General features: G+C 35.3%; 1 protein-coding gene across 2 annotated transcripts in view; it reads left to right on the top strand.

Annotated features, from left to right (window-relative positions):
• Positions 1 to 13,223, top strand: part of LOC129260477 (small ribosomal subunit protein uS11m-like) — a 34,802-nt gene extending 21,579 nt beyond the window's left edge. For both annotated transcript variants that reach the window (XM_064099855.1, XM_064099854.1), the window contains exons 5-7: positions 7,764 to 7,829; positions 9,882 to 10,024; positions 12,450 to 13,223. In XM_064099855.1, coding sequence (XP_063955925.1) covers positions 7,764 to 7,829; positions 9,882 to 9,989 — 174 coding nt within the window. In that variant the 3' untranslated portion in view covers positions 9,990 to 10,024; positions 12,450 to 13,223. The remainder of the gene's footprint in view (positions 1 to 7,763; positions 7,830 to 9,881; positions 10,025 to 12,449) is intronic.
• The last annotated feature ends 13,125 nt before the right edge of the window (positions 13,224 to 26,348 follow it).

Below are 26,348 nucleotides of genomic sequence, written 5' to 3'. Positions count from 1 at the left end.
GTCTCTATTTCATAAAACGTACACAAATATGGTTATTAGATCAATGTGATTTCAGGTAACTTGGTTTTTTTTCAATCATTTTGTTAAAACCAGGGTGAAGATATACACATGTTTTAATGGTTTTTTTTCATCTGCAAGAGCAGTGCGCATTTTAGCTTGCATGCAGCTTGAGCGCCGCAATGAGCGAGTGCGCCAAGCATTTTATTATGAAATACACTTTTTTGGGGAAAAATACAGTTTTTTTAATCAAAGAATACAGTTTTCATTCCCAGAGGTTGGCAGGTCTGCATATTTATCTCACACGGTAAAAATACTGATTTTTTTTGTCAAAATACGGATTTGGGTGGATAAGAATACTGAAAATGCAAAATACAACTTGGCAGCTCTGTTACAGTGATGAATCAAGAATGATTATTACATACCATATCATTCCAGATATTTGATGCATCATTATTTCTATAATTTACTTAAAGGAAAATGAAACCTTTAAAACAAGAATGCTTGTGTGAAAACAGAAAAATCAAAGAAACAGATCAACAAAAGTTTGAGAAAAATCGGAAAAATAATGCCAATGGGAGGATCTCCATAGCATTAGTGATCACAATATTCAGATGCTCATAACTTTCTCATTATTTGTCCGATTTTTCTCAAACTTTTTTGTTGTTCTTCTTTGATTTGTCTGTTTCCACACAAGCCCATTTATTACAAAGGTTTCATTCCCCTTTAAATTTAATTGCTTTTTTGAAAAATGTTTCTTCATTTTCTCTCTTTAAAAATTCAAAACCATATTATTACGTTTTTTTTTTAATAGGTTCTATATCTTCAACTGTAAAACCATTGTTCTGCTATCTATATTCTGAAATATCTTTGTGTTTTTGGTGTTAAGCCAGAATTTGAAAGCGATATTACTCATTAAAACATCCTCGATGTACACATTTTTAATTTAAAAAAATGAATCTGCTTTCTGTATTCTGAATATAATTTCTTTTCACTTATTATCCAAATTGCAGTATTACTCCTTTTATTATTTTTTTTATTGAAGTTCTGCTTTCTTTCTTCTGAAATAGGCAATCAATATGCCCTGCCATTTGCTGGTTGCTGTTAAGCTTCTCATACATGATTAGTAACTATGAAAATAGGAATAATCCTGATATTACATGCCATGCTCTCCCTGATCCGGCTGATATTACATGCTATTCACTGCATTAGGATTATTACGTATTTTGCTCTGTTTATAAACTACCGCTGTAGCAGCTAGGCTTCCCTGCACACCCACTTTGCCATCTCATTCTCCCAATCCGAAATGGCAGAGGTCACATGACACCGCCCACTCACTTTTACGCCTGCCTCTGCCCCAAACGGGTGTCGTCTTCTCCCGCTTGACTCCGACCTTCTTTATTTTCCTCTCATATCTCTTTTTCCTTGGCTGTTGCCAAATTTTGTCTATGACTCATAGAAATGGATACTGGTTCCCTACTATTCACCAAATTAGTCCATCGTGTTATTAATAATCCAGGCTAAATTGTCATTTGGGCCAAGGCCACTTTAGGTATTCAGGTCTAGTTTAGTATGCTTCATTGCAGCAAAGATAAACATTGATAGAAACATCCTTTGTTAGGGAGTTTTCCCTTTGTTACTGATGTTTTGTAAACACCGTAGTTGATTTTGCAGTGCCCACTTTTCTCTATAGTAGAACATTTTAAAGGTGCCTTGTGTTTCTGCATCCATGCATTTTGGATACAGGTTGTAAAGAGGCAACTTCTCCTATATCATTCTCACTTTTTTGGAAAAACAGGAATTGATTGAAATATTTTCTTCTTTTTTTGAACCATTGTACTCTATTTAATTGACTGGAGTTTGTCAAAATGATTACTAGTACATGAGTATTCTTGATAGTAATTATCATGCTCTTGCTATTACTGCTGCCAGCTTGATGGTGTTCTTGTGAAACACCCCTTTCAGAGAATGTTAGGCAATTAATACCATTTGAAGTAACTCATGATTTTTTGTCCGCACCAGGCCTGCACTAGAATAGTCCACACAACAAGCGTTCAGTAACTGTAGCAGATACACGCTACTTTTAGGATGGTGCTGCACCAGGCATGGCACGGGCTATTTTAGCCCGCGCCATTCATAAACTCAAAATTTTACAACTTGGCCCAGGCCTGGTCTGGACCAGCGAGTTACTGAAAGTGGTATAAGTGATCATAGAAAAATTTACATATCCAGGACACTGTCTCACAAGGGAGTGTGATTAATCTATTCACTTCAGTTTATGGAAAGCCAGCGGTCGCATCATCTAGAGTGTTTGTTCAAAGCAAGTCCTCAAAAATATGACAAATAGTCAGCCATGCATCATTGTTTTGGTCCATCAATGTGGTGGTTGCAGTTATGTTGAAACAAAGAATGATGGTGTTGCTGGCTTTCCATACTTGAGATGGATTGGAGGAATCACACCCTTTTGTGATATTCAATTCAATTCAACAAATTATTTTATTTTCAAAATCTTTAAAACATCCGTAATCGCTAAAATTCAATGATGAAGGAAAAAAGGAAACAAACAGAAAGCAGAACTTGTAAATAATGCTGTTCCCTTTTTTCATAAAGATATATAGTATGAATAACAAAATAATAAAGCAAAAATATATTAATACAAAATACTTAACAAAACATAAAGTAATATGATATATCAAACAAACTAGGGGAGAACTGCAAGGGTGAAGGAGGGGGGGGGGGGTGTGCAGAATAACATAGTACACTTACTTGAGCAACTATATTAATGATTATATCTAGAAAACAGGTTGAGTTTCATTTTATATATGAATGAACTAATACTATTGAACGTTGTAATATTGTTGTTTAGAGAATTCCATATTCTAGGTCCAATTTGTCTATTACGATCTTTCGTTTAGTACTTTTGGATGGAGTCCCATGTAATATGAAAGTTACATAATGTATGCTGCGTTGCCTGAAGTGCAGGCAATGCATCAATTAAAAGGCAGTCCTCCAGAACAAAAATGTTGAGTTGAATAAATAGAAAAGCATAATAATGAGAGGGGTTATGATGTGTTATCCTATATTGTCTTCAGTTTTCATAGCCAATGGGGTTCATTTTTTTTTCAATGCACACCTTTTCAAATATTTAGAAAAGAAAAACATTTCTCTAATGGCATAATCAGAACATTAATTATTTCCAAGAGAAGGGATATTGATGAAATTCAGATTTCTATGCTCTTTTTGGGGGGAAGGGTTCAAATATATTTATTGAAAATTTGAATGGTTCCAATGACTTCCAACCAACAAGTTAAAAGATTTTTTTAAAGGATAAAGATGCACATAATTAATAGAATATAAAATCTACACTGGTAGATAGATGAAATAGTTGTAATTTTTCTAATGCTTATTAATTATTACCAAGAGAAGGAATATGTATCAAATTCAGATTTCTAAACTTTTTGAGGAGTTAAGAACATTTTTGGAGTCGTTGGTTCCTCCTGCAATGTCCAGACATACAATTAGGTAGGTAGATAATTATAAACTTGATTCCTATTTCAGTAAGGGTGTATTGGGTGTTTTTAATTGAATTCGAATGTGGGTTTGAAATTGTCATAAAACGTCACCCCCCAAAAAAAGCAAAGGGAAGCAGTGCTGCAAGCTAATGTTGTTGAAATGATATTTTTCTGCACAAAAAAGTGATTTAATTTTTTTTTATGTAAAAGGGCTGTGATCAGTGTTTAGGTTCACTTGTAAAACAATATGAGAATAAAGAATATTGTCTTGTTATTCCGGATAGAGCTTTGCAGGTGATGAGTCATAAAAATTGATTAGATGATTTTCTTTAAACGAAACCCTTTTTTGAAAATGAATGGTAATGGACGTGTGTACTCAGAATTGTGATATATTAATGACCAATTACAATGCATAAGATTTGCCAAATACATCAATTATTCCACACATGTGGTAATAGGGCAAACTAGTTCGCATACTGAAAAGCAGTAACGCAATAAGAGATGAAATTTGCAAAGTGCCCACGTAATTTATTTGTAGCTGAATAATGGTCCCTTGGGGCAAAGTGAGTTGAACGTATCGTGCAAGCAAACGTCCTCAGATTTTTTTTTCAAGTAGAATACAATAATTTATTGAGTATCATCTATATTCATAAATTTTTGTTTAGGAGATTGTATGGAGTGACCTGAGTGATATTGGTATTTGATAAATTTATATTAGAATGATGAAAAATGTAATTATTTGGTGGAAAACATTTGGATGTAGTAAAGATGCTTTGATTGGTTTTATGATTATGGAGTGGCAGTCATTGCTGCACAACAACATGGCAGTTGTGGGGAAATGAGGGGGGGGGGTCAGATCTATAGATGAATACAAATATTTACCCCCCTCCCCCCTCTTCCCCTTTTCCCTTTGCATTTTAGATACTCTGGTGATATGAGTAACATTGCTAAATCATTAAAGTGGTTAAACAGATATTGATATTAATTTCAACAGAATAATAAAGGCAAAGTCAGATTTATAATGCATAGACAATCCAAAATTGCAACTTTCACACTGAAAGCAGGTTAGCAAATAATGCCATTATGATGAGAGGAATGAATCATATCCAGTGGCCACAGAAGGGGGGGGGGATTGGGTGAGCTTCAGTGTATAAATGACCATCTGATTGTGATTTTTTGCATGGTCAGCCCCCCCCCCCAAAAAAAAAAAATGTTCTGCTGCCCCTCGTATCTTGTCCATACCATATCCAACAACTAAAGAGATATCTATGTAGACACTAAAGTCAAATTTAGCTTTGCAATGATTTTGTGCATGTCAGACCTTCGGGGGGGGGGGGGTACCATTTTGTGAAAATGAAAGATAATTATTGAAGCTTTGGACGATGAACCATATCACATTCAAAGAGCAAGCTAATGGAGTGTGCACGATTAATTACAAGTAATTGCATCAGTATTGCATGCAGTCTTATTAAAATATGGCAAATCTATTTTATTTTATTTATTTCTGCATTCACACAGTATCAGAATTACAAAATATATATATACAATATACAAAGGTAATACATATAACAAAATAATAATAGTCGTATAGTTTAAATAGTGTAAATAAATATCAACAAGATGTAATTTACATTTTTCAAAACAAGATTATTTAAAGGAATGCAGGAGACTGCCATTGTGAGCAATTAGGCTTGATGATGATGGAGGCCTCGTATTTCCTGTGGTATCTTTATAAAGAGTAAGAAAAAAGCGCTAAAATGTGTGCCCCTTTCCAACCTGTGATACCTTTGGCTTCTGTGATTATAGGATTTTAATTTTTCCCTTTATTTTTTCCTTCCCCTCCCCCCCCCCCCCGAGCACAGTCTCTTTCCCTTTGCTGCCCCTTTAAGTGTTGCTGGGAGTACATGCCCCCCCCCCCCCTTTAGATATGCCACTGTTAATAATGGAGCTAAAAAAAGTTGTTGCAAGTTGCAGTTGTGAAAAACTCTTTTGATTGGAAATAAAAACCAATACATTCTTGATTGTACAATGTATGACATTCTTCTAGCTCTTTTATTGATGGGTAATTTATTATTATTGAGCAATACATTTGTCAAGTTTCAAGGAAAAACATACCAGTATAAAACACTTCATAAATGGCTATACATATTTCTAACACTACTCCACGTATTGTGAGTTCGGTGATATATTTGTGCACGGAGTGCTTTTTGTAATCTTAGGCTAGCAAACATTGCTTTGTAGTTTGTAGGATAAAAGAGATAGCCTGTTGCTATTGTTGACAAGTTGACAACCCATGTGCTCCAATGTGATTTTTAATGTTCAACTCTTTGAAACAGAGCATACCGGTACTTTACTTATTAGTCCCATTATGATAGCAGTATATATGTGATTTGTTAATAATTATCTAAAAGTTAAAACATTTAAAATAATAAGAATAACAAAGAGTTTGTAAATTATATGCCAAGAAAAGATGAAAGCAATTTCATTACTTGGCTGAATCCTCAAAGGGATGGTCAGGGCTGAAAATATTTATATCTTAATACATAGAGTATAATTCACTGAGCAAAATGCCGAAAATTTCATCAAAATCGGACAACAAATAATAAAGTTATTGGAGTTTAAAGTTTAGCAATATTTTGTGAAAACAGTCGTCATGAATATTCATTAGGTGGGCTGATGATGTCACATCTCCACTTTCCGTTTTCTCATGTTATTAAATAAAATCATAATTTTTTTCATTATTTCATACTTGTGTGAATAATATGTCTCCCTTATAATGAAATAAGTTGCAGCAATAAATATCAAATGCACTAAATCAGATGTCAATCCAATTTTTCTAGTTCTTGGAGGAAAAAATTTGAATAAACCTAATTTCATATAATAAAATACAAAAGAACAAGTGGAGATGTGACATCATCGCCCACCTAATGAATATTCATGACGACTGTTTTCAAAAAATATTGCTAAACTTTAAAAAATTCAATAACTTTGTTATTTGTTATCCGATTTTGATGAAATTTTCGGCATTTTGCTCAGTGAATTGTACTCTATTCATTAAGCTATACATACTTTCAGCCCGGACCATCCCTTTAAGGATGAGAAGATAAGTCTTAGAATTTCAATTAAATCCAGATGTTATTATTTTAGTCCCTTGACTGAGTATAAGCCCTTATAGTGGAATTGATAATGCAAGTAGACTTTATGAAGCCTGCCCTCTACAGCTGCAATAGAAAACAGTCTTGTTTATCCTGGTTATTTAAATAGAAAGTATCACTCGTTGAGTCTATATATACAGGTGGAATTGATTGTAAAGGACATCCGCATTCTTGAATCTTTTCCCCCACAAATTGCAACAAGTTCTATATTTGGTCTTGCTGTTGCTTGAGTATCTGGTTAGTATTGTAGTGGGTGGGGGATCTTAAAGGAACCATTTTTTTTTTAAATTAAAAACAAGGGGGAACTTTGTTGGGAAAGACTACAATATGAATCCTGTTGTCGTGGGAAGATCCTATTTTGATAGTCAATATTAAGTTTTGGTTGGCATCGATATGCTGATAAATACCTGATCTAGTGAATTGCGGTTGTTATTTCTCTTGAAAATAAGTTTTGATTTGGAATTATGAAACTGTTCAAATGTGATTTGGAAAGTTTATTTGTATTTTTACCTCTGAATGGAAGCTTGTTCTCGTGTTTGGTGGCAGCAAGTAATAAACTTCATGCAATTCTGCAAAACTCACATGTGCTGCACACAAAAGTGAATGGATGGAACTACATTATGAGCTACCCAGTCCCCTCAGCCTTTTATGAAATTTTTTTTAAAATCATATTAGGCCATTCAAGCTTTTCTGCTATTCTCCTGTAATAAATATTTTTCATGTATTCCAAAACTGGAAAAGTATTTTTTTTTCATCTCCTCTGTTGATAATTCTACAAGTCAGCTTAATTGTGAGTTTTTAGGTTTTTCTTATTCCTTGATGCAAATTGCGTGAAAATTATGAAAATGAATAATGCACAGTTCACATCAGATTTCCTGACTTTTTTGTCAGATGTTGTATGAGATTTTTATTTCAAATGCCAGACACGTTAAAATTAATTGTTATATTTATCTGTATTTGTTCTCTCATTTTCTTACCTGTTCTTTTAACTTTTTCTTCACCTCCTTCACTTTTACTTTCTCCCCGCTCTCTCTTCTACTTTTTTTTTGTACTACCACCCCCCCCCCATACCTTTTCTATCTCTATGTACCCCCTGCAGAAAGCTTTGGATAAAGGAATGAACACAGTTCGAATAGTCATCAAAGGAATCGGACCAGGTCGTCAGGTGCGTAACCTATTTTCCATTGAATCCCAACATCGCATTACCATCTTTTTGCAGGCTTGTCAATCTACATTTTGCCCCCCTCCACTTGGATGTGGCGGGATTTAGAAAATACATGAATTTGGGTTAAGTAATTATAAGGCCCGCTTGATCTATTGGAAAACAGCAATAGAAGAACTCTGTAATTGTTAATGTAAATTAGAAAAATTATTATCATTCTAGTGGGCATATATTTATAGGTTGCATTGTGGGTACGAAATAATTATTCAGTTGATTAGTTGAGGGAAGCATTCTTGATTATTTTTAGTGGCCTGGGAACGATTAGGGGATGCTGGTCTGATATTAAAAAACAAATTGACAAAGAAAAAGAAAAGTTTTCCTCACTCAAATGAAGGTGATTTTGGCCTAGAAAATTTTGACTAGCAAATAAAAGTGTTTTGCTCAAAATGAAGGTGATTTGGGTCAAATTTATACATTACACCAAATGAAGGTGATTTTGGCCTAGAAAATTTTGACTAGCAAATAAAAGTGTTTTGCTCCAAATGAAGGTGATTTGGGTCAAATTTATACATTACACCAAATGAAGGTGATTTAGGCCTAGAAAATTTTGACAAGCAAATGAAAGAAAAAAAGATTTTTGCTCTAAATTGAAGGTGATTTAGGTCAAATTTATACTTTATGCTAGAGCATACCAACCTAATTTCCAGGGGGTGCGCTCCCACATCCCAGAGCTATGATTATTTCCAAGACAAGAAGTTGTCAGATCTCACAACTTCGTGTGGTTTTGATTGGTGTCTAACTGTTTCTACGGTAAATGTTGGATAATAACAGCTTTTCAGTTTTGCTAACTTTTTCATGAATTGGTCCCCAGGACGGGTTTTGATGTTTGATTGTGGCATACTGGCATATAGCCTTTAAATTTTCTGTTGGGGGGAGGTGTGATAATGAAACATACAGACAGTAGCCTTTTACAATATTCTCTATTGAAATATGTACTTGATACCGAAATTGAAAGTTTACCTTTGATAATAATTGGTAATATGCATACAGTGACTTTGCTGAATGCGAGTGTAATCCATCATTGGCATTTCACAATTCATCTTGCACCAGCGGAGCTTGGATGAAATCCAAACTGCCTGCAACCGTGTTGCCAATTTGAGTGAGCGTAGGGAGCTCCGTTTGGCTAATAATCCCTCGTTGTATAGAATGAAAACTGAAACTGTTGCGAAAGGAGAACAGGAACAAGCCTCTCTACATGTGATGCACTTGAAACTGTACATCCTGTTGTATGTTGCCAATTTCATGTACCGACTTTGCAGGGGTCTTCCTTTTTTCTTTTCTTTTTGTTTTTTTGGTGGGGGCAAATGTATTATGAAAAAAAAAAAGTCAATCCCCTGAAAGATATTTTTAGTCCAGCATTAGCCTCCCCTATGAGTCAATGACTAATATTCTATAATTTGGTTATTGTTTTTCGACGGAAAACAAATAGGATTTGCTGATCCTGTTTTGTGTTTCAATTATCAAGGCAGGTCTAAGTGTGTGGTTAGATAAATAGATGTTGTGAATACTTCCGTGAAAAAAAAAAACGATTAGTCAAGTTCATTGCTTTTAATTAAGTTGTTTGGAGTGAAAGGAAATTTAGCAGCATAGTTATTTTTAGACAATTCTATTTCTGTCGAGAGCATCTTTGATTAATTTTGTTGAGGGATGTCGTCCTGTCCAGAATAATCCCAGTGAGATGCTCAGGGAAATGTTGATGGGATGTGAATACAACAAAATTACCCTTTTTTTAGGGAAAGGAAGATTGAGATGAAGAATAATTTGATGAATAAGTAAATCTGTGTGGGTTTAATCACTCAGGGTGCCACAAATATCTTGGGGAATATATTTATTTTTATCCTCTTGCTCAGAAGCAGGGAAATTTGGACGCAAGAGGAGATAAAAGGTATATAAAGGGAGAGATATAAACCTTGGATAATAACTGACGTCCATTACACTTGTTAAGTTCATCCATGCCTCTTCTCTGATTATTACCTCTGTCAATTCTCTCTGTAGACCTCTATCAAAGGATTACAGATGGGTGGACTCGACATAGTTTCTATTACCGACAACACGCCTGTCCCGCACAACGGCTGTCGCCCTCGCAAAGCAAGGAGATTATGATCGGGGAATCGGCCGAAACTCTTCACGTTCTGCAGGTAAGGACCATACAGGGTGTATACAAAAAAAACAGCCCAACTTTTATATCTTGATGTGGAAAAAAAAAGTTACCTTACAAATTGCCTATTGAATGTGCAGTGGAACTAAAACCAACTTCTATTTTGCAGCTTTCTTTAGAACAAAGGTTATCAATCATAGTACATCTGTAAATCGCTTAGAGACGTCGTTCCGATGTATTGAGCGCTGTATAAAAGCGGATTTATTATCATCATTTCTGGTTATAGGAATCTGATCAAGGTATTTCTCAAATGCCAATAAAAGTTGTTCTTTCTAGTGATATCATCACCTCTATTGTCACCAATTTAACATTATTCTCATGAAGATAAATAAGAAAATTGACTTTTGTTGGGTTTTTTCTTCAGTATACTGTATAGACTATAATATGTATGTTTAGGATGAAAAAGATCAGAAGATCATCAGCTGTGTGTAAATTACATGAGATTGTGTCATTACTCATATTAGATACAGAAATAAGAAAGTATTCAATGGTAATACAGTGCCCATTATTTATGTATTGTACTTTATTTATATGGGTGGTAAGGTTTGCAGTAACACCATAGTGTAAAGTTAGTCCTGATAATAGTTTTTTTTAACTGTTAGTCTTGATGTTTTGGGCACGTAATCTCTGCTGTTCGTTAAGATATTGGTGTAACACATTTTTTTAGGGATTTGTCAGACTTTTGAATAATGTTTGCAGTGCAAAAAGGTTTGAAGAATTATTGATTTGATGAGACTTGCATCCACGAGACCATTTTTAATTTATGAGGGAAGGAGATGGGATAGAGAGATCTTTTTCAAATTTCAAACCGATGATAAGAAAGGAGTATGTGGGTCCCCGCTATTTCATATACCACAGGAATAAAGTACACTGGCGCTCCGGGAGATTTCGCCCCTGAAATGCTCACAAGAGCTCTGGAAAAATTGGCATTCATTACCATGTTAAAGCTTGTCAAATATTGCAGATTTTGACAGTAAGTTGGGAAAAGTAGCCCCCGAAAATATAAATAAAAATGATATATTTTTCTCTGATAAACTGTATTGGTGGTATATGTTTTAAATAGTTTAGATACAGCTCTATGTGTACTCCTACTTGCCAGGAGTGGGGATACCAAATTACAGGCCCTGGCAATCTATTTCAGGCCATAGTTTTAGCAGTTTGTGTACAAAATGTTGTATTCTAGATGATTTTCAGTCCCTCTGATCATTACCAAGTCCGATTTCTACTAAAGGTCTATCATTTATCGCTGCTTGGCTGATTAAACCTTGCATCTCAAAATTCAATTATTTTGATGACATATCAGAATAAGCTAGATTTTAGAGTTGTAACAGGGTAGCAACCTCGAAAGGGTTCTTCATAGGTATCAGTAGACCGTTTTCAGGCAATGTGAGACTGCGCCACAATTGTTATATTTTTGAAATACAGCCTTTTCTATTAAGCTGCCCTCAAAATGTTTAAATTTTGAGATACGAAGATTTGTCAGTCCAGCCATGTCAGTTGCCATTCTGGTTACAAATAACAATCAACTTTACATCTAGGAGAGTTAAGAAGAAGAAATTTGATGTTTGTTTGATTTAGTTTTATTCTGTGTTCCAACGCAATATACTAAAGAAATGACTACCTGGTATATGACGTAAAACAAAGCATTTAATAGTATCTGATGCTGTGTTTGTGTTATGATTAATGTTTGTGATTATACAATGAAAAATTAAACTGAACACACCATTAATAATTTTCATGTGAACTGTGAAGATTGTTTTTATGCGTAGTGACTGTTGTGGCAGCAAGTTATTCTGGGAAAAGGGGGCATAATTAGCAACTTACATGTTTGAGCAGATCCCTATGGTCAGGGCTGCCACCTTAGACTTTAAAGTCTGAAATTGAGGCACTATCATGGAATAGAAAATACAGTTTGTTTACTAATTCCATAAACTCTCAAAAGAAAACAATAATTATTCTGGTATGATTTATTAGATTCCATGAGATGTCCAAACTCCAAAATACATGTATGTATTTAACCACAAAAAAATTGAATAAAAGTATATGTTCGTATTATTGTAACAACAAAAGGAAATTGGGCTTGACACTGCTTGACCATAGATGAGGATAATGGTTATTTTTCCCTCCGAGATTTTATGTCAGTTTTGATTTAAAATTCATTTCCTTAAAAAAATCATATGGCTTTTTTGACATAATGTAACTTGTTGCTATGTCTGACAGTGCTCTAGCATGCTTTCAGTATAAAGTTTGTTTAATCAAGTAGTATTCTACAGCATGTACTTCACAATAATGAATAGAACTCTTGTTTGCATATTATTTCACTTTTGGTGAGCAGTCTGAACAATAAATAAAGTAGTGTATTTCATATTGGAAATGAATGAACTTCTCACACTTTATCTGCCCAGGTTTGGTTGTCTGTTGGGGGCCTTTAACCGTAATGAGCCCCGGAACGCCGTGCACCAATCGCTTCGTGACGAGTGATCGATGCTGGGTGTGATGCAAGAAACAGATGCCATACAGATGGGATGCATCAGACTGGTACCACGTTCCTGCCTTATTAGAATCGCCGTACATGCTACTGTGAGGGCTTATAAAGAAGAGTGGTAGAGACTGGTGTATTATCATCTTGAATCATTCGCAAGCAAGGTCTTTGGTAGTGGTGATATCCACCATTATTATTTTTCTTCACTTCTTTCATTACTGCATTGCGATGAAAAATCGAAATTGCCTAAACCTCAAAATGTCAGTTTCTTGAGGGATTCATTACCTCAGCCAGAATTAGTTATCTTTACGAGAAAGGTTTTTCCCACACACTGAGTGCATACATGAATAAATCAAAGATGGATTTTATAGCCCTCGGCAATGTATCAACATTATGTGGGCTTTTGTTTTAAAACTCACTTTTACACAAGATGTGAATCTGGATTTCTTCTCTCTTTTTTGTTATTTTTTTTTTTTTTCAAAAGCATAAAATCAATCAGATATCAGACATAATTATAAGTATTTTCAGAGGTATGATTGTTGGGAAGTACCTGAAATTGTTAACATCATTATATGTAGAATATATATTCTTTTGACCAGCACAATTCGTAGCAGATTCTGTTATTCAAGAAATGTGTAAATTCCCCCTTGTATATACTCAATAATAATAATAAATGAAAGATGAATCAAATATTGTATGTTCTGTCTGAGGCTGGCCTTCTCTTTCTTGTCAGAGTTACTTGCTAAATATTGACAATACGCAAACGTAAGTGATCCGCACATGTGAGGTATTCCTGCGAACCACATAATCTAACCCATTCCTACCCAAAGGAATAGCTAAAAAACATCTTTACTTCCTGGAAAAGATCCATTCTTTATGGAGATCATGGCCGTCTACTGGTTGGAGATCAAAGGTTTAAGATCCCTTGGGGTCGTGGAGCGGAATGGATTCTATTTATCTCTCTCTCCCGAGTCTTGAAGGAACACCACGTCTTGGCCAAGCTGATAGACTTCGCTTCCTGGTACCTGCACCACCAACCTGTGTATTTCCGAGAAACAATGGAGGGAGCCCTTCTTCAATATGCATCGTTATTTTTTTTTTCATGTCAGACAGGCTAGTAGGAATGCGGAATGGCTCCCAAGATGGCAGTTTCACAGACTGACATCTGTTTGTCTGGGGGTTTCATCCAGCCACCCCACCCCTCCCCAGCATTCCTCAAAGACAAATCTGTTGACACTCCTTGATCTTGGAGGGAGAGGGTGAAGGGTTTTTTTGTGGGGGGGGGGGTCATTTAGTTTACCTCATTTTGCTGGTTCAGCTTCTGGTCATCTCCATTAGTTTTTTTTTTCAATATGATTTCCAATAAAAAAAAGTGGTGCAATATCCAAGACTTCCTTTTTTTTTTTACCATCTTCGCTCCTGCTTCTATTATCATATGTTGGTCATGTGGTAAGGGATTAGGAAAGATTTAAGTTAAACTCAAGCAAGCATGTGACAAGCATTTGTGGCAATTTCTGATTATTTGGGATTAAGGGATTGGATTAGATTAAGTGGGATCAGCTGGTGTTGAGTAAAATATCCCAACATCGGATGCCGCGAGTCTGAGATTGGGACGATGGGTCAACAAACTCTTCTACTCTCATCCTAGCCTCACACCTAGTTCATCAAAACAGTACTGGCTGGTGTTTCATGAAGCTGTTCATGAGTTTTATACACACTGCAAAAACACCGGTGTTGATTTAACACCAGCCTGGGATCTATATATATGTCCACACCAGAGAAGTGTTAAACTACACCAGTTTGGATTTGGTCTAACACCAGATAGGTGTTTATACAATACCAAGTAGTATTAAAACAGCATCGGTTTGATTCTAAACTGGTGTTGTTTCAATACTTCTCTGGTGTGGACATATATATATTCCGGGCTAGTGTTAAATCACCACCTGAGTTTTTGCAGTGCACTAGCCTTTGTGCATGACTGGTTACCTGCTAAAGCAATCAGACTCTTGGTCAATAGGAGTGTAATCAGCTACCGTGAAAATCTGATATTTGTTGATTAAAATTCTGTATAGTAAGGTGTATGGCATATCACCAAGTGATAATCATCAAAAGGACTGTTATTCTTTTTGTTCTTTCACAAATTATTGATAACTCTTGTTCAGTGACTACTGAGCTACCAGTGACTACTGAGCTACCAGTGTCTCGCAAAAGAATTCAAACAGTCTATTTCAGGGCTATCATACGGTGATGTAAAGAAGTATAAACCCCTTTATAGTCTTTCCATCATAAAAACATTCTGAGATCATGTTAAAGTTGTTATTGTTCATTAGCATCTATATGTATGTTTATTATTTGTCAAATTAGATCAGCAATTCAGTCGCACCCTCTTGAAACACGAGAACTGGGCCTGTCTTACAAAGAATTGCGATTGATCCGATGAATCACAACTATGGACGACCAGCAACGTCAACATCTATTATGCATGTTTGTTCAATATATTTTCTAAATATAATGTATATTCAAGCATTCATTGTTTCCTTGAAAGTTCACTGTGCTTCTCTTTGTTTATGGAGGACATTTGTGCAAATTTTCTGAATAAAAAATCATGACACTGATGGATTTCCATAGAATTACGACTGATTGGATCAATCGTAAGCCTTTGTAAGACAGGGCCCAGGTCACCAGAGCCCTATAACATAATGCTATTAAGCGATTGATTGTGACTGATTTGTAGGATTGATCATACACAATAATCAGTGCAATCAATCGTAGAAATAGGCCCTATGATCAATCGCTACATGGTCCAGTCCTGTATAAAGTTGTGGATAACAAAGAAACAGCTCTATGTACCCCCCCTCCCACACCCCACCTGGAGGACTACAAGTCAATGCCATATGGTATCACTTGAGTTGTCTATGTATCACTGCAGCAAAATGCAATATCTGTCCAATTAAGATCGAGAATATATGTGCTGAATTGGAAACTGTGCTGTAGCATTCCGCCTTCAAATCAAAGCTGTCAATTCTTGTATCTTATCTATATGTCATTAGAAGAAGCAGTGAACGCTGTCCTACAATAGCGCAAGTTTGATACGGAGGAGATTATGGAAAGCGATGTATTTGGCATTGACGTCAGGATTTCTCTACCTGGGTGTCGTGTACTGTTTTGATGAAAACAAAAGATTACAGAGCCAAAGAGGGGAGAAAAAGACCAAATGTTGATATTGCTTGTGAGTTTTGATGGGGGGGCTAGGGCTGCTCTGGAAATGTATCAAGAAAATTTAGATGAATTATTAGAGAAGATTTCTGGGTCATGACGGGGGCGGCGTATTGCCGTGGGTTAATGCAGGGTGTTGTCGCATCTTAACAATGGAGGTGTTTGCCCACTCAAATGTGTGGGGGGAATAGATTGAGGCCTGGGAGAAGCTACGCCTTGCCTCGTATTCTCGCCGACCGTTTATTCCACATTAATTCTCTGTCTTTTCTTTTGTTAAGTTATGAGTGGATTGCACTTGTTTTCAACCTTACAAATTTTTCATAGCACCGCAAGATGTTACACAAGTGGTCAGTTTTTTTTTTCTGTACACATGATTAAAAACTAGTTCTCTGTTAGACTTGAGTAACTAGGCGACTATTTCTCTGTTGAAGAGATTGATTAGCTTACAAATGAGGGAATTATTTATGAAGGAAACGAAACCGTCCCCTTTCTCTACCATCGTTCTGAAAGATTTAAACAGATTCAGGAGAAATACCATATGAGAATAAAAAGATTGTCATTATCTCGCTCGTCTAAACTGTTATTCAATGTGGCACTAACTTCACTCCACTCTCAGACCCTTGTCCCATAAAATGAAAACTTTTAATTTTGTTTATGATAGATAAATGATGGATTCTGAGACTCTGCCTTGAAAGGCAAGGATGTAGCTCTTACATTGTGATGAAGATGCGTTATTAAAAATAAAATGCTGAGAAGGATCTTATAGTACCTGCTTGCTTGCTTGCTCACTTAATTACCTATTTATTTATTTATTTATTTATTTATTATTTACTTACATATTCACTAAGTTATTTTCTTTTTACTTACTAACCTACCTACTTGCTTGCTTACTTACTTATGTACTTACTTATTCAAGGTATAAAAAACTACCATCTAGAATTAAATATGCATAATAGGACCCTAACTTCAGACTTGCTCAATTGACGCAATGGGACTTTCTTCAGGGGCCTTAACAAAGTCCCTGGTAGAAGAAATCCTGCAGGGCTCTTTTCACAGCAACTTTCCTGTGTTCTCTATTGTTTTGACTCTGCTGAGATGGGAGGTGTATTGAGGAAAAGATGTTGAGTAGGAATCCTGATCGGTGTCTCTCACAGGCTTTCCTGTATTCTTCATAGATTTGTGTAGACTGGGATAGGAGGAGCTGTAAGGAAAATACGCTGAGTAGGAATTCTGTTCGGTATCTCGCAGGGTCTGTACAGCATTCTCCATTATGTATTAAACTGAGATAGGAGGATTAGTGAGGAAAAGATGCTGAGGACTTCATTCTTCATACATTCAAGAGATACAGGGAAAAAACTGGAATGGACATCTTGGTTTGCGGATCAGGGAACCATCGCAGAGGCTCGCATTCCTGGACCATGGCTGATGATGCTACGGACCATCAACTCTGCCTTGGAGACTAGAACAGAAAGGCTACTTGCGGACCTTTCTGTGGCTGTCGTGTTAAGTGTGATTCTATGAAGACACTTCACACACAACCACAGGAAGTTTTGCATGGTAGCCATAACAACGCATCCCAGCCTCATGACGACACCCCTTTTGTTCGACCTGTCAAGCTGAACACCCGAAAATTTATTATCTCTGAACCAGTTTGTGTTTTTATTGAATTTGATGTTGTTAGATCATCTAGATAACTTACCATCACATATCAGGCTTATTAATGCATTTTAAATAATGGGCAATTTTCTCAACCTAATTAGCTTAATTGATCTCTTTGTATTCTTCAAATGGGAAAGAGCCATCTCCAATTTGAATGGAATACATTTGATGAAACCCTAAAATCATTCATGAAGCATAGCCTGGCTGAACTTGGTTTATATATTTTTGGAGTGCCCGTTTCCATCTCATTTTACATATTTTAAGGTATTTCTAAGAAGCAATTGTGCAATTAAATGAAATTTTATAAAAATATGACGACTTTGGCAATGGTTTTTCTATTTCATATTTTCAAATCTTAAATGTAAATTCAAGATATGAAAGATGAAACCTTATATTACTAAATTGTTAAATTTTGGACTGAGCCATTGCTCTGCCCAGTGTGTAAATTGAAGTTTGGTGTTGGTGTTGATCACATACCCTAGCTCAAAAACCTTAACCAAATTTACCAAAAAAAATGCTATGCTGACATTAAAATCAACAATAGGGTGTGCTGTGAATGTTGAATTCCAAATTTAAACAGCAACATGAATTGTTATACCAAGCACAATTGCAAAAGTCATCGCAAATAACGATCAGCGATGGTTTGAAAAAGTATGAATATATTTTCATGTGCTTGAATAAACAATGTAGAAAGTAATGATGAAAATGGGAGTTAGATTCTTGATTGGATTTTACAGCTTGCCCAATAATGATATAACATACAAGATGTAAGAAAAAGGCCAGATATGTATGAATAATTTGTGTACAAAATGAATCAAGATTCTCAATTTTTATTAATAATAATAATTGACATTTGTATAGCGCTTATCACAAAACGTGTCTCTAATTTCATGCAAACACCTGATTTTTAAGCTAATAACGCTTTACTATAAGAAATATTATAGCCAGACTTGTAAATTATATAATCTTTTCAGTGTAATTGATTGATTGACTGCAAGAGATTACATAAATCAAACAAATGGCTCTGTGTAGATAATGCCTTTATTCCATGAGGAAACTAATCAAAGACCTGGGATTTGTCCAACATATCTATGTATATTTCATGTTGTAAACCAAAAACAATGCCAGATTTCCAAATTGTGCTGGAAAATAGCCATATAGATAGGTTTTCATTGCGCAATAAAGTAACCATTAAAAGAACTTGTTTTGGAGGTGCTTTGGCAAAAACATAAAACTTAAAGGGATGGTCCGGACTGAAAATATGTCTAAATAAATAGAGTAAAATTCACAGAGCAAAATGCTGATAATTTCATCAAAATCGGATAACAAATAATGAAGTTATTGAATTTTAAAGTTTATCAATATTTTGTGAAAAGTTATATGCACATTGTCATGAATATTCATTAGGTGGGCTGATGATGTCACATCCCCACTTCCTTTTTTCTTATGTTATTACATGAAATCATAAATGTTTCATTTTTTTCATACATGTGTAAATGATGTGTCTCCATTACGATGAAATAGTTGCGGCAATCAATAACTAATGCACTTAATCAGTTGTCAATCCAATTGTTTTAGTTCTTGGTAGAAAAAATTCGAATAAACCTAATTCCATATAGTAAAATACAAAAGAACAAGTGGGGATGTGACATCATCAGCCCACCTAATGAATATTTATAAAGACATGCCTAGAACTGTTTCACCGGACTAATACAAATCTTTAAAATTCAATAACTTTGTTATTTGTTATCCGATTTTGATCATATTTTCAGCACTTTGCTCTGTGAATTTTACTCTTCAATAAGATATAAATATTTCCAGCCTAGACCATCCCTATAAATATCTCAGTATGAGGAAAGTGTAGATACTGTGTTTTTACCCCATAGGGGGACAGAATAGTAAAATGAAAGTTGCAGGATACCTGCATAGAAGCCACGGCTTCATCGTACAAGAAATGATGGCGGAAGCTGGAAAGCCACCGACATTGAAAGAGGTAAACTGCTATACTGTGCATAAAAAAAATTAAACCAAGGCTTACTGATCGTCTTATCATTACTTAATCATAAATATAAAGGCCATTGCACTCCCAATTAACGAATGGGCTGGGACCCGATTTTGTAGTAAAGCATCTTAAATTTGTGCCGATTCAAGATTTAACATCTTAAAATGCTAAGTTCTAAATCATATGTACACTTATGTTCAAATCCAGGAGACCATAACAATAGTACCCTCCTTAGTCGATTAAAAGTAAATTCAGTATGTAATCGCAATGACGTCACAGCAATCATAAAATACAGTAGGCTACGATTTGAAACAAAAATAACATTGACTCCAGAATAAAGGCTTCCAACTATCAAAAATTTTGGTATTAGTATTCTAAATTGAACCTCAAAATAGAAATATTCTATGCATTCACATTTTCAGAAAATATGGAATATGTGATTTTTCCCCAAAATTAGATAGTAGACCAGTCACAAGGTGTGTGCTGGCTTGATACACAAATGACCAATCATGTTTTAAGCTTAGAGTCCTCTTTCATCTGGTATAACTAAGAAGATTTTTCATTCATGCATAGGACTGTGGGACAGCATTTCGTTTACAATTTCTGTTATTTTCTGTTATTAGAAAAAAGTATTTTGTATAGAAGTTGATAAGATTTACAATGGTGAAAATTTGAAAGGCTGCATAGATGATGGTAATAATAATGGTGGTGGTTATGGTGATAATGGTGATGATGATGATAATAATGGTGATAATGATGGTGGTGGTGATGGTGATAATGGTGATGATGATGAAGATGGTGGTGGTGGTGGTGGTGATGATGATGGTGTTACCGGTAATTGTGATGGTAATGATGATGATGGGGATGAGGGATGGTGGTGGCAGTGACCATCTTTTAATGACGCAATGAAGGATCATGTTACTTCAGAGAAAAGAAAACAGTCCTGATTTAATAAAGGATGAAATATCCTCCAGTTCTACATTTAAAAATGATCTATGATCCCCTCCCACATAATTCCTTTCATACACAAACAAGAATACTTAAATGACAAGAATTCGACCCCAGCAACGAGTTGATTTGAAAAAAATCCAACAAACATTACACTGAAAATCTCCGAAAAATCGGATATAAAAGTAAGGAAGTTATGACATTTTTAAGTTTCATTTCACCAAACAGTTAAATACACATCCTGGTCTGTGTGCAAATGAGCGGACTGATGGCGTCACTATTTCTTTTGTATTTTTTTTAAATGGAATGATCTAATTTTCTCCTCATCCTGTAAAACAAAGTTTCTTCCCTAAAAATTGAAATATCATATCATTCAAACAATAGAAAAACAAAAAGAAATAGTAAATGAGGGACATCGTCGACTGTCCCACTTGCATGTCACTGAGTTGTAAATAATTGTTTTGTGAAAATAAGCGAAAATTTAACAGGTCAGTCATAACTTTCTTAATACACATCCGATTTTGATGAAATTTTCAGCATTATGCTCGTTTGATTTTTCTCTATTGATTCAAATTAATATTTTTATGGGGTGGACTTGAAAATTCCTCATTGCCCTTGTACTGGGTAAAGATAACGTCATTCGATTTTATAGGCAAAAGAGGTGTTACATTTATAAACATCATATTGTGAATTAATCATCAAAGTACTTTTTGTCTTTCTGGGTCTGTTTTAAAATATTTCAAGCTCTTCAAGAAGTACTCCAGGCTGGAAATAATATAATTTGAACAGATGATGTTAAAGACAAACAATGCAGTGAAAATGTCATCAAATTAAGACAAGGAATAACAAAGTTATGGCATTTCAAATCAAAGTTTTGCAATATTTCGGTGAAACTGTTCCATGCATGAATATGCATTGAGTAAGCTGATAATGTCATATCGCTCTTAGTCTTTGGTATTTTATTATATGAAATTATATTTAGAAAGTCAAAAAGGGGCCTAAGCTTTCGATCCTAGCAGAATCTTCGTCGGAGGCAAAATGACAAACATATAAAGTGGAACAACCATAATATAGACCACAAACAAGCTACAGCAACACTAGAAACAAGGAGACAAAAGGGGCATTAGTGAGTAGAGAAGACCAATCAGGTTAGTCAATTTGAAATTATATTTATTCAAATGTTTGTCCTCCAAGAATGAAAAAATAGATTAACTACATAAATGACTTAATTTTATGTAAGATAAGCATTGCTACAACTTAGATTTTGATAATGATTATCATACACTCTTATATGAATATATCATTTTTGTAATTATTTCAGGTAATAACATAAAAAAGGGAAAGAAGGGGCATGACATCAGCAATCTATTGCAAATTCATTAAGGCGTGCATAAGAACTCTCTACAAAATACTGCTTAACTTACCAGTTTTTGAAGAAATTTCACTCGAGTATGCACACAAACCTCTCAATATAACAACAGTAGATGGCAGTATGCCACTTTTATTAACGGAGACCATTTGAAGGGGAAGTTCACCCTGGCCCAAAAGTTTATTGTAAAAACAGAAAAAATACATATATATATTGGTGAGAGTTTGAGGGAAATACATAAATGTTTGAAAGTCTTTTATTAAATTTTTTGTGACGTCATATGCGATCAACTTCCCCATATATCGTGTAGTAAAAAATATCAATAAAATGACATTTTCTAACACAAAAAAAAAAAAAAAATTGTACCTTCAATATAATTATCAATTAACATACACATTATTTCACACCTGCTCCTAAAAGAAAAATCTTTTTAGTCCTCATGAACCATATTAAAATTGAAATTCATGCATTATATATTACATAACATATGGGGCATATGCTCATAATATGACGTCACGAATCAACGAATTCAAATTCTAATAACTTTCTTAATCTTTATTGAGTTTTCTTTAATATATCAGCAATATTTTTTTTTTTTTTACAACAAACATTTCTTCAGGATGAATTTTCGTTTTAAAGAGTTACCCCTCCCCTAGCTTCCCCAGGGCCGTAGCCAGGATATTGTATGAGGGGGGGGGGGGTTCCGAATTTTAAAGAGTGAACCTTTTTAGTATATGATCAGATCCGTTACTCCCGGGGCATCCAGCTTTCGCCAATAGGGGGGGGGGGGGAATATTCATCCACATTTTCCCCAATCGCCTGCTTAAATAAGTACGGCGAGTGCAAGCTCAAATTTTGAGGTATGTTTTATTTATTAAGACCTGAAGAGTGAACGCTCAGAGCAATTTTGTAATGGAGATGAAGATGCTTATCTTGGCACTTAGTAAACAATGTGAGCGCGATGCTCGAGATGAAATTCGTAATATACTGACCTGAACAATGGAAAAGAGGGCCTCTTTAGGAATGTTTGCAGCACTGGCGGATCCAAGGAGGGCACAGTCGGCCAGTGCCCCCCCCCCCCCTTGAGAGGCACAATTGAAATTCATAATGTAAAAATGCCGTTAAAATAGAAATGTGCCCCCCCCCCTTTGAAACTGAAGACGTTTTTTGCTTGTCAAATTTTTCCTTGGGGTAAAAATGCCCCCCCCCCCTTAAAAATCCTGGATCCGCCCCTGGTTTACTGTGACTCATGAGGAACACACGTATTATCTCACTGAACAAATAATGCGAAAGCAAAACGCGAGCTAAAAATTGTTTATATTCTGACCTGAAAGTTTAACATTCTAAGCACTTTTTTTAAACCAATGATCAGGATGTTATCTGAATATCTGAAAACAAGAAAATAGACCTGTTCTGGGACTGTTTGCAGTGAATCATGAGGAGGATACATATCTCACAAACCGAATTATACGAGCGCGAAGCGCGAGCTGAAAATTTCGTATATTCTGACCTGAAAGCTTGACATTGCAAGCACTTTTCATACCAATGATCATGGCGGGCATCTAAATGAACAATTGATGCTGATACAAGCTTGTGTTTAAAAAAATTATTATATTATAAATTGAATGTGCACATTAATTCGTGAAAAATATTATTTGCATACCAATTTCACACGTCAAGACTTTTATTTTTTTCACACGTCTTTTTCACAGTTGAACGAAAATCATTACATTTCATTCGGCAACCAAATATTATCCTTAATTACTAAGATGATCTGAGATAACAATAATAAAAAATAATAATCCTTTTATGATTATCATCTTCTTTTAGCTTTAGACACAAGGTACTTCTCCTCCTCCTCCTTCTTCTTCTTTTTTTTTCTTCTTCTTCTACAAAAACTACTTTTTTTCTTATTCCTTTCATTTTCTTTTCCTCTTTCCCTTTTCAATTGTTTTCCTTTACCATAAGTATCACAAATGATCACAGAAAAAAATAAGATTAAAACGATTGAACGTATCATCCATATACATATAAGTAAACAATTAAAGAAAGTTGGAGAGTGTGCAGAGACGAGCTACAAAGAAAAAAATTCCAGGTGTATGGAACGCCTCACAAAACTCAAGCTACCAAGTCTTGCTCATAGGCGAAGGAGAGGTGTTATGATTGATGTCTGGAATACAGATAGTAAAAAAAAACAAGTATTATTTTAATTTGTTGCAGAGGAGGTCACAGGATGAAGTTGGATAAGAAATTTTCTCTGCTTAAGATTGAGTTCTTTTACTGTAACAGAATAGTAGATTATTTCGTGGAATATCTTCCTGATATTGTTGTTTCAGCACCTTCAGCATCAGGGGGGGGGGGGGGTAACAGGGGTCAGTGGCCGGGGAGGGGCAAGAACCAAAAATTTCTCGGTCATATCATCGTATGAACAGACAGTGGCGTAATGAGGCCAAACCAAATTAGGGGGCCAGACATGGCCGCGTATATCGGGCAAAATTTATAAGAAAAACATGCGAACGAGCGAGCAAAAATTTCGAAATTTTTATTACAAAGGTCTTATATTATGATAATTCTGACATAGTATTCAGAAAATCGTGTCATATTCACCTTCTCTCCTTTCTCTTTTATTTTTCTTGGTCTGTACGCCACTGTGAAATGGATTATTTTATGATTGTGCGCGAGCATTATAGGACGAAGCTCTATGCGGCACACTGAGCATGATGCACAGTATGGCGCGCGTAGAAAAAAAAAATCACATTTTCATGAGAATCTAACCTTGAGATAGATTTTGACATGATATTCAGAAAATAACATATCTCGCACTTTTCCTTTGCTTTTCTTTCTTTCCTCCTATTCTTTTTTGTTCTTAATGTAGAAGTTGTTGGGGCCATGGCCCAAACCCTTCCATCTGTACACCAGTGCTATTAAATATATATATATAATCTTTTACACAACTCATTAATTCAACGCAGTTGCGTTATAAACCAAATATTTTGAGGCTGCACAACATAGAAAATGTGGGGAAAATGTAAAAGGTTAGTCCCCAGCGAGCGAAGCGAGCCAGATAATAAATGCCTTTGAAATGAAATTCTAATTATGTGACGATTTTTACATTTTATTCAGCAAATAACATATCATATATCCTGACTGCTATTGCTTCAAGCACCTCTGTGCTTATAATAGCTGGCCCCTGTATTTTACCGAACTCACTATATCACATGCTTATGTATGATTTAATTATCGGTCTTTTCTGTATCATTCACAATGTATCTCTTCAATATTTTATTGCCACATTTAAATTGTATTCAGTAATATGTTTGGTATTATGTGAACATGTTAATTTATCATTGATTTATGAATAAAATGCAGAAACTCCTGCAAAAAATATCATTGTTTTCCACTGATTTATTTCATTTGTTTTATTGCCTCCTTTATTTCATTTTTGTTTGGCTGTGGAACCATCCCCCCCCCCCTCCCCAATCATGTAAGCCAGTGCTTCAATGTATAGAGCTTAGTGCAGGAAGGGTCCATGCAGGGGCCGTTATATAGAGCTCTTTCGAGGTTACAGATGAAGAGCCCCTACTGCATGCGAGGAGTCTGGGGCTGATTGCCAGTATAGTTTTTGAGATTTAGCCAAAGTAAAAAAAGGGCTTTTCACGGTAACAGTTTCCAGCGTAAAGCTTTATTTTGGTAGGGGCATATGACGTATAATAGGAGGGATATGTCTAGCCTTTGGCTAAGACTTGTTTGTCCCGATTGCAACCGTTATTGCATAAAATTTAGCAAGCTTATAATAGACTCCATACACAATAATATATGCTCCCGTTCTTTAATGCTTATTTGTTTGTTACCAGTAGATTTCCTCCCCTGAAAATGAACAAATTTTGTTTTTCCTAAATTCAGGGATAATAGGTTACTCCTGAACCATAATGTCAGCTTCGGAAGTTATGAATTCATTTTGTGCTCTAGAACATTTACATCACGATGTGAAGTGAAAACATTAGTATCATCTGCAAATAAAGTGTAATGCAAAGCAGCTGAAACATCACAAATATCATTAATGTAAATGAGAAATAGTAGTGGGCCTAGAATAGACCCCTGTTGGACACCACATGGTAAAGAACAAACATCTGAGTCAGTACCCTTGTAATGAGTATATTATCTTCTGAGAGATAAATAACTTGAAAACCATTGTTGTGCGACACCTCGTATTCCATAGTGGTTCAATTTAGAAAGTAGAATCGAGTGATCAAGTGTATCAATTAAAAGCTTTGCTGAGATCCATGAGAACACCAATAACATGCTCGCGAGCTGCTAAGGCAGTTGAAACACGATCATAAAACTTCAATAGTGCAAGGTCAGTGGAATTGGATCGTCTAAATCCATATGGTTCAGAATTCAAATACTTATTATCATCCAGAAATTTACAAAGCCTGTTATAGACAATTCTCTCTAAAACTTTGGATAAACTGGGTAGTATAAAGATTGGTCTATAATTAGATACGGTCGCTGTATTGTCTTTTTTGTGAATTGGAACCACTTTGGCAAGTTTGAAACTAGAGGGAAATACTCCTGTTGACAAAGATAGATTACAGATGTGTACCAGATGTGGCTTAAAGAAGATGGAA

Source organism: Lytechinus pictus, chromosome 5, assembly GCF_037042905.1.
Source record: "Lytechinus pictus isolate F3 Inbred chromosome 5, Lp3.0, whole genome shotgun sequence".
NCBI classification, from domain to species: Eukaryota; Metazoa; Echinodermata; class Echinoidea; order Temnopleuroida; family Toxopneustidae; genus Lytechinus; species Lytechinus pictus.
Note: the sequence above shows the minus strand (reverse complement) of the source record. Positions and strands in the feature narration are given on the sequence as shown.